At 36.0% G+C, this 9,774-nt stretch overlaps 1 protein-coding gene across 2 annotated transcripts; it reads right to left on the reverse strand.

Annotated features, from left to right (window-relative positions):
• Positions 1-970: 970 nt before the first annotated feature.
• LOC308233401 (olfactory receptor 51B2-like) lies at positions 971-8,522 on the reverse strand (the record flags this gene model as incomplete). Of its 2 annotated transcripts, XM_080640332.1 has the most annotated exons (2): positions 971-1,575; positions 8,192-8,522. In XM_080640332.1, 2 exons carry the CDS (start codon positions 8,520-8,522, stop codon positions 971-973), a joined length of 936 nt encoding a protein of 311 aa, XP_080496458.1. The 2 variants fall into 2 exon arrangements, with proteins under 2 accessions (XP_080496458.1, XP_080496457.1); XM_080640331.1 differs by lacking the exon at positions 8,192-8,522 and having other exon boundaries at positions 971-1,906.
• Positions 8,523-9,774: the final 1,252 nt, after the last annotated feature.

A 9,774-nucleotide genomic window follows, 5' to 3' on the forward strand; every position in this document is an offset into this window, starting at 1 on the left:
CTCTCCCTTCCTCTCTGAAATCAATAAATTTTTTTAAATAAAAAAAAAAATAAAGATTAAAATGTAAAGCCTGGAAGTTGTAACCATGGTGTCCTCAGCTCTAGGTTTTATACCTGTGCCAGGAAATCCCATGTCTTGTTTCTGTTAAAAAGGAATTGATGGAAACCTACTACTTGTTCCATGGGAAATGCTTTATTTCCTGACCCTTTACAAATAATGTTGAATGTCACCTAATTATTCTGCCAATAAATGTCATTTATTAGTCTAAGAGAGTCAGAGTCTCTAATTTGAAAATTCTATTGCTTATAAATATTTTCAATAGTACACTAAATCTTATAAATGGTATTTTTCACATTGGGTATTGTCTGGATTTTCATTGCTAATGAAAATATATATTAGAATGTACACATAGTATATTATATATATTCTAATAAAACATTATATAAATATTAGAAGCCCAGTGCATGGATTTGTGCACATTGAAAGGAAATTAATTAGAAGAAATATTTTAGAGGCCAGAAAGGGACCATGGGAGATTGGTCGGCTGGGGAGGGACCACGGGAGGGCTCCAGGACATGTCTGGCCTGTCTCACACAGTCCTGATTGGCCAGACCCCAGCAGCAAGCTAACCTATTGGTTGGAGCATCTTCCCCGTGGTGGTCAGTGCATGTCATAGCAACTGGTCAAATGGTCGAACGGTCAGACACTGAGCATATTAGGCTTTTATTATATAGGATATATTCTATTTTAATATGTATATTCTAATACAGGCTTAATATTAGACATATATATATATATATATATATACACACATATATATATATATATGCTCAAGTAAACTTTTAGCTTTATGTAATAATTAAAATTTCATCAAATTCTGACAAAAAAAAGAATATAAAATCCAAGTTTCTCTTTTAATAATGGAAAAGGGCAAAATATCCTACAGAGCTCAAGATTCTGGAATGAAGGCTCAAGCCCTACTGTGGCCAGAAAACAGATGAATGATGCTTCTCTGAATATGCTTGGTCTTAATGCTGTATATAATGGGGTTCATGAACGGAGGAAAGAGAAAGTAGACATAGCTCATGGTAATGTGGACCACATGTGGGGCATGTTTTCCAAACCTGTGGATGAAAGTCAGGCCAATCACAGTGATGTAAAAGATTAGGACACAGCTAATATGGGAGACACAGGTGTTGAAGGCCTTAGCTCGTTCTTCTGTAGAAGCAATGCCCAGAACTGTCTTAAGGATTAGGGTATAAGAGAAGAGGATAATCACAGCATCTAGGAAGAAAGTAAAAGCAACCAGAATAACTGGGTATATACGATTAAATGTAATATCAGCACAGGCGAGTTTCATAACATCTTGGTGGAGGCAAAAGGCATGGGAAAGAACATGGGAATGACAATATGGGAACCAATAGAGTGGCAGAATTGGAGGTACAATGGACACAAAGCCCCTCATCAGTACCCCAAGACCTATCTTCATCACCCGAGAATTGATGAGAATGGAGTTGTAACTCAGAGGATATCGGATGGCAATGAAACGATCAAATGCCATAGCAAGCAAGACACCTGATTCTACAATGGCCAGGGAATGAATGAAATAGGATTGGGTAAAACAGGAATGCTGGTCAATTTCCCTCCGATCCAACAACAGGACACTCAGGACTGTGGGCATTGTAGTTAGTGTCATCCCAAGGTCTGTACTTGCCAGCATAGCCAGGAAGTAGTACATGGGCTCATGAAGATTGTGGTCATTCTGAATAAGCACGAGAAATATGCCATTGCCAAAAAGAATGGAGAGGTAAATGATAAAGAAAGGGATAGAGATCCAGCGGTGAATTGCCTCTGAGCCCAGGAAGCCAGTCAGCAGGAAGGGAGCAGCACTGTTGTTGGACCACATGGTAGGTTTTACAAGTGGAGAAGAGCTTTTTCAGGGGATCTGACCTTTAAATACTTTGCATAATTTCTTACTCTCCATCTTCTTGTAGCACATTGTCAGGTGATACTTCCCTTCCAAATGTACAAGATTTTGTGAACTATCTCACTCTTAATTATGTCTGTATTCACAAAGCCTTTGCCTGGAATAAGGAACAACAATAATATTAATCACAGTAATGAATGTCAACAACTTACTCTTCAGCATCCAACCTTTATTCTGTCATTCACACAATTTACATCTATGTTTCTAGTCTCTACTTCTAGTCCCCCAAAATAATTCCTTTGGCTCTATGTCATTGTCTTCAGTATCTTATTCCTCTTCTTATTATCTTTCATATAGACTATTGATGTATTTCTTTCCAATTTGAACCAATTCCTACTTTCTTTCTTGAAATCAATCAGGTATTTGATATTTGTTTCAGGCTTAATCACTAAGGAAAATAATTAATCAACAGAAATGAGTCCATATCTATAAAAATGTTTAAAAAATATTGTTATCGGTATTACCATCTTAAATGACTTGTGAGATTACAGAGAAATCAGAACAAGTGGGCAGAGTTGATAAACTGATTTTAGAAGGGTGTGATTACTCAGTGGAATTGCAGCACCAGAGGCAAAGTTTAAAAACAGAAAAAGATAGGAGTTGAAAGCTCCTAAAACAAAACATTAAAATGAAGACAGACTTCTAGAACAAAGGTCTTCTCAGATGCCAGAAGCTTGATATTTTAAGAAAAATGTATGATATCTGAAAAGCTAAAGCCATATCAGAATTTAATGATTGAATGGATATACTTTACACAAGCAGCTCTGGCAAGAAGATTAAGACTCAGATGTAAAGCTACATTGCTGATGGAGACAATCATATAGGTATTCTAATATTCATTAACCTATAAAGTCTATATTTATAAAATTTAAATTTGACTTTTATAAGGAACTTTAGGATTTATTTATAATTATGATCCTATCAAATCAAATGAGCATTGTTTGCATATAACCAACAATTTTTTGGCAAGTTGATTATGATAAAAATTAAAAAGAACCACAAGAAAAACATTAGTTTCTTCCAAATTCAGTGGAATCTATATGTGTCCATAGTCTTTTAAATATTGTTTTCTCTCATAAACATCACTACTGGTACCTTTGAAGAGGAATTCAGGAAGAATAAGGTGATAGCAAATCTTTGCACCACTTCCATTTAATAAAAATCTTTGAAAACAAGAATAAATGTTTCCCGAGATTTGGCACCTGTTATCATCTCTCCTAATGAACAATGTGGTTGGTAGGAGAGATGGGTAGAAAAAAGATCAATATATTTTGGGAATGACCACCAGTTCAGGGGACACTGTCAATGACAAAAAGGTCAATGTAAGCCCTGAAGTAGCAAATACTCTGGGGGAACTGATGTCTGCCATCTGACTAGATCCACTGAACCACAACTGATGTGGGGCTCAGCTTGACAACACTTTTCTACTACCTCTGCACAGAAGTGATGTGTATATCATCATAAATTGTAACCCCTACCTGCTGACATTGTAACCCTTAGCCTTCTAACATTGCCTTTCCAATAAAACATGTGAAATGAAAAGATAAAGAATAGATAAATGAATGCCACAATATATAATATGGGATAGGGACAAATGACCTCTTTGGACCAGCTGCTTCCAGGAAGTGGACCAGATGGAGGAAGCAGGGGAAAATCCAGACTTGTTACTACTACATGGTGTTGTAAAAGTCTGATCTATGGGTTTTGGAATTTGAGCTGAAAAAGGTTTAGGTATCAAAACTGGGTGGTAATCCCTTTGGCTAGAATTATTTTGATTCACTAATATTTTTGATTGACCTGTTAGAAAAGAGTAACCTATTTGCTATCTGCAGTCCCTAGCAGCAGCCACACTGACATTTGATTTTGGCAATTTGTCAGTGCCAGGAACTGCCCACATATCTCAAATATGCCAGGGGGAATAGCTGCCCCATTTTGAGAGTCTCTTAATATGTGGTGTGTGACATTAGTGACAGTAGAATTTCTCAACACCATACGGCAAGCCTAGAGTCTCCATCGGGGATGCAGAGATGACAGGAATTTGTTATCCCCTCATCCCACTCTGAGGGTCTTTTGTGGACTGAATTTCAGAAAGCAGCTAGCCCTTAGTCCTCCATAGTTTCTGGGAGTCACACAGACACATCATTCAGTGTTCCTTCAACTTGCCATGCTGCCTGGAGGTGGAAAAACTATTCCAGAAACCAGTTACAAATACATAAGAAGTTGAAGAATAAGGAAGAGAGAAGAGGGCACATGAGGATCATGATGAGAAAATAAGAATATCTTCCCTTTACTTCTGGGTAGTCTATATGCACTCCATAAATTACTGTATCCTACCCCACTCCATTCATACAATTACCTATTGCCTGATAATGTGTGCTCCTTTAGGGAAAAATAAATCTGAAATACCCCAGTTTTTAAGTGATTGACATCAGTTGTGGTTCAGTGAATCTAGTCAGTTGACAGACATCAGTTCCCCCAGAGTATTTGCTACTTTAGTGCCTACATTGACCTTTTTGGTTATTGACAATATCCCCTAAAGTGGTGGTCATTTCCAAAACATATTGATCTTTTCTCTGTCCATCTCTCCTACCAACCATATTGTTCATTAGTAGAGATGATATGCCAAATCTCGGGAAAAATTTACTTAGGTATGAATTAAGATGGGAAAGTATATGTGGAGAGAAAAGTTGTAAACCTAGGAAAAGCTTCATTTTAGGACATAGAGAAAAAAGGTCTCAAAGGAGATGGACAAAGAAGGAGGCAGAAATATAAGAGGACCATGAAGATGATCTGTTATTACAAAGCCAGTGGAAAATATATATTTTTTTAAAAAATTAGGTAGTGCTGTAGTTTAATAGTGAAAAGTAATGTCAGAATTGGCAAGTAAGATAAAAAATGAGATGTGTCCATTGTTTTTGGCAAATAGGTCTTTGGTGATCATAACAATTTCAGCAGAATGTTAATAACAGATGACTAATGATTATGAAATGCAGTCAATAAATAACAAGAAAGTGAAAACATTGTATTATTTACATTCTTCAGATGAGAAAATTCACCTTCAATATGTTAAATATTTGTCCAAGGTCACACAATTAACATTTGGCATACAGGAATTCAAATTCAAGTTAATGGGACCCCCAAGCTCATGTTCTCAACCTACATCCATTTAATATAGAGTTCTCCTGTCTAAGATTGCCTTTCACTGAATTCTTCATCTCATTAAAAAAGGATTAAGTATTTTCTAATCCTTAACAGAAGAATTACATGCCATGTGGAAGTGTTACTCTTTTTCCATTTTTGAAAATTTTTCATTTACAGTTACCATTCAATATTCTATTAATTTTAAGTGTACAGCACAATAGTTAGACATTAACATAACTTATGAAGTGACCCCCTCAATAAGTATTGCACCCGTCTGACACCATAAATAGTTATTATAATATTACTGACTATATTCCATAAGCTGTACTTTACATCCCATAAAAGAGTTACTCTTAAAGCATCCTTGCTGAATTTGAATACCTGGATTTTCTTACCTAAGCCACAGCTTTCTTTTTGTGGTAAGCACAGTCTGATGATTACTTTGTTGCTGTATCCTCAGTATGTGTTCAGAGTCCTGATGAGAGGTATATTTATTAAAGAAACAACTCCCCAGGGAATATTTCCAACTCATTTCCACATAGGCTATTTGGGAATGCCAAAATAATCTCTTTTCCCCTTCCATCTAAGAAAGATCTGTGCCTCCATTTCTTCTCTGGATGGAGACTCTCTAAGAGAAGCAGTCTCTAATGTCAGATAAAACAAGTTCTAAATCACTCTCCAGTGTTTTATGGATCATAGAATTGAAAGATTGGTCAAATTTTCTTCTTAAATATTGGCATTTAGAAAACAATATTCCATTCCTCTTCTTTAAAACTGTTCATGAATTATATTCCAACACACCATAGTATTTTCAGGAATAACAATCTGAAAAGGCCATCTAGTCCTAAGACTGTAATTTAAAAATTATTTTAAAAAACAAAAGAAAATCTGAAAATTCTGATTTAAAAAGAAAATTAGCACACATTTTGCAAGAGAAGATGTTCCAAAGGCCAATAACCACATGAAAAAATGTTCAGTATTATTAGTCATTAGAAAAAAGCAATAAGATACCACTTCACACCTACTAGAATGACTATTCTATATATTAAAAGCCTAATAGGCTAAGTGTCCAACTATTCGTTCAGCCTTTCAACCAGTCACTCTGATGTGCACAGACCATGAGTGGGCAGATGCTCCAACTGGTAGGTTACCTTGCTGCTGGGGTTAGGCCAATTGGGACTGGGAGAGACAGGCATGACACACCCTGGACCCCTCCTGTGGGCCCTCCCCAGCCCTGATTGTGCACTGGTGCAAGGGACCCCACTGGTACACAAATCCATGCACCAGGCCTCTAGTAATAAAAATAGTAGAAAACAAGTGTCAGTGAGGATGTGGAGAAACTAGAACCCTGAGTATTACTTGTGAAATGTAAAATAGTATAGGCTCTGTGGAAAAGTTTGACAATTCCATACAATGTAGCAATTCCATTCTTAGGCATATATCCAAAATAATTGGAGGAAGTACCCAAACTGATACATTTTTTAAACCCAAGCATTATTATTGATTAGAACATACTTGTATCATAATATAAAACAAGAAAACAAAATATAGTAGATGCTACTTTTGTTGTTCAAACTGATACTTTCATGCCAGCCAATGTTCTTTGATATATAATCATTCATTGTGAAAGTATTTTAAATTTGATTCTCCAGTGGACTGCATAGGCAATATTTTATATCTGTTTGCTTGCAGTTAGAACATTTTTGTTTAGTGTTATTCCTGTCTCATACCTTAAAATAATAGCCAAATGAATAGTGATATTACCTTGAGAACTGATTTCCTTTACTCTAACTATTAACCTAATATAAAATAAAATATGTAAAATGTTCAAAATATAAAACAATAAGTAAATAAACATGAATTTAAGGAAGCCTCTATCAAATGGCCCCCAAATCTTAATAACACAAATATTAATAAAGTTATTTACACATAAAATTTAAAAAATATATATGTATAGTGGAAATTTTTCAATATCAATGACTCACTGGGGTTTATTTATCATAATACACACCCACAAATAAATTAGGAAAGCATGAACACCCTAATAGGGAAATAAGCAAGAGATAGGAGCAGAGAAGTTCAAAGACAGACATGTAAATTGATACATCAAACTGAAAAACTAAAATCTATGGTTTATAGCAATAATATTAATTAAATATAACAAAAAATCAGATTACACTTAATCTTCCAGATGTATCAGAAATATTTTTTCTCTATTTAACATTTAGAGAGAAGAACACAGGATAATGACAAACAAATCAATCCATGAACTTAACAAACACCAAATCTGTGAAGTCAAGAGCAGACCCCTGATGAGCCTCATAGATGTCATTGTATCATTTGAAGAAGTGGAGGCTGCCACAGAAAGTTTTGAGACCTTGTGAATTTCTTTGCTCTCAATTCAAAGAAATCTCTGATCCACCTTCTTTCCTGGACAGTCACCCACATCAGAGTTCAACTTTCAATTGTATGTTTAGTTAAAAGGCAGTGAATGCCATATTGAATTTGCTTGGTCTTGACACTTATAAATGATAGGATTCATTAAAGGAGGAAAGAGAAAGTATACATAGCTCATTATAATGTGGATCACTTGTGGCACATTTTTCCCAAACCTATGAATAAATGACAGACTGATAACAGTGACATAGAAGGTGAGGACACAACCGATGTGGGAGATGCAGGTACTGAGGGCCTTGGCTCTCTCTTCACCAGAGGCTATGCCCATGACAGTCTTAAGAATTAGGATATAGGAGAAAAGGATGATCAAAGAGTCTAAGAAGATTGTTAAAGAAATCAGAATGACAGGGTACAGTCTATTGAAAGTTATGTCAGCACAGGCCAGTTTCATAATTTCTTGGTGAAGACAGAAAGCATGAGAGAGAACATGAGAGTGACAATATGGAAATGAAAAAAGACGCACAATTATAGGCACAATGGATATGAAACCCCTCATAAAAGCTCCCATCCCTAACTTTACCACTCGAGTATTGGTGAGAATGGAAGTATATCTCAAGGGATTGTGAATGGCAATAAAACAGTCATAGGCCATGGCAAGCCAGATACCTGACTCTACAATGGAAAGAGAGTGAATACAGTAGGCCTGCAGGAAACAGGCTCCATGGCTCATCTCCCAATGATTCACCCATAATACACCCATTACAGTTGGCATCGTGGTCAATGTCACCATCAGATCTGTTCCTGCCAGCGTGGCAAGGAAATAGTACATGGGTTCATGGAGAGTGTGGTCATCCTTGATTAGGTAGAGGAGAGTGCCAGTGCCAAAAAGCACAGAGACATAGACTGCAAAGAAGGGGATGGAGATCCAGTGATGAGCTGTTTCCAGGCCTGGGAAGCCAGTCAGCAGAAAGGGGGCAGCACTAATATTGGGCCACATAATATGTCTACAGGTGAAGAACAGCTTTCTAGAAATCTTTAATCCAGGAAACCAGATATTTCTGTAATGATATATCATGGCAGTATCAGTCACCATCTTTGAACTTTGGAATAATTAAATATAACTCTGCAACTATTTCCCTGCAGGAGAGTAGAGACTTGCAGGTATTGGATGAGATGAGGAATGTTGGTCTTTCCCTAATTAGAACAAAATGTTAGGTTAATGCTTAACATATACTCAAATTTAAAAAAAATTAATTATTCTTAAAACATCAGTTCTTACTAGTATGTGTATCTTTAAAACTTTTTCAGCAACAGTGATAACAATAACAAACAAGATAAATAAATTCAAATGAATAATAATCACACTTAGCTGCTTTCTTATACTGTTTGCTAACTTTTAAGATAATTTAATTATGATCTTGATTTTTTTCACAATTATGAAAAACACATACACATATTATTTTTTTCAAACACTTCTTTGTTTTTGAAATTGAATGTCAGTGTTTTTGGAACACAACAAGCATCACTACCCTTTCCAATTGCTTTGTTACTCCAACAATTACCCCTTTCTTGAGACTGGCTATCAGAGCTATGGTCCACCAACCAGCCACAGCTAACAAGTATGTGGATGTGTTAGACATGATGCCTTGACCTCCACTTCCAACTTCCTGAACCAAAATTTGCATTTTATCACAATGCACAGTAATATCTGAGAAGCACTGCTCCAAATATATGTTATCTATTCCACCTTTGGAGATAGATGCTTTTTTTATTTTTCTACCTGGTTGATTATCTCATTCCTTCTAAGTATTCTCATGCAATTGTTTTTATTGTTCCTTCACCATTCGATGGTTCTTGTTTCCAAAATCATTTCACATAATTATGTGTTCAGATTCTTTCTCTATGTTTTCACTTAGCCCTACCTCCTTTTCCTCCAACACTTAACTCCTGAAGAGATGTTGCTTATGTGACTGGTCACATTATAATGCTCCCACACCTTATATATGTCAGTCATCTCCACTATGTCAATATTCTTGGTTGCCACAATCCAAAATTGAGGACATACTACCTTTTATGCTACAGACTTATTTCATCAAACATTTGGAAGTATCAAGGCATGTCTGCATACTCAGCAGGAAAATGCTTTCCTCCATAAGATGTCCTTAGTAGCAGAAGTAGACCAGAATCAGGACAAATCAACTCTTGTGTTACAAAATACTCAGAAGTTATATCTGCATTGACATGATGCT

The sequence above is a fragment of the Plecotus auritus genome, assembly GCF_963455305.1.
Source record: "Plecotus auritus genome assembly, chromosome: 9".
Classification (NCBI taxonomy): Eukaryota; Metazoa; Chordata; class Mammalia; order Chiroptera; family Vespertilionidae; genus Plecotus; species Plecotus auritus.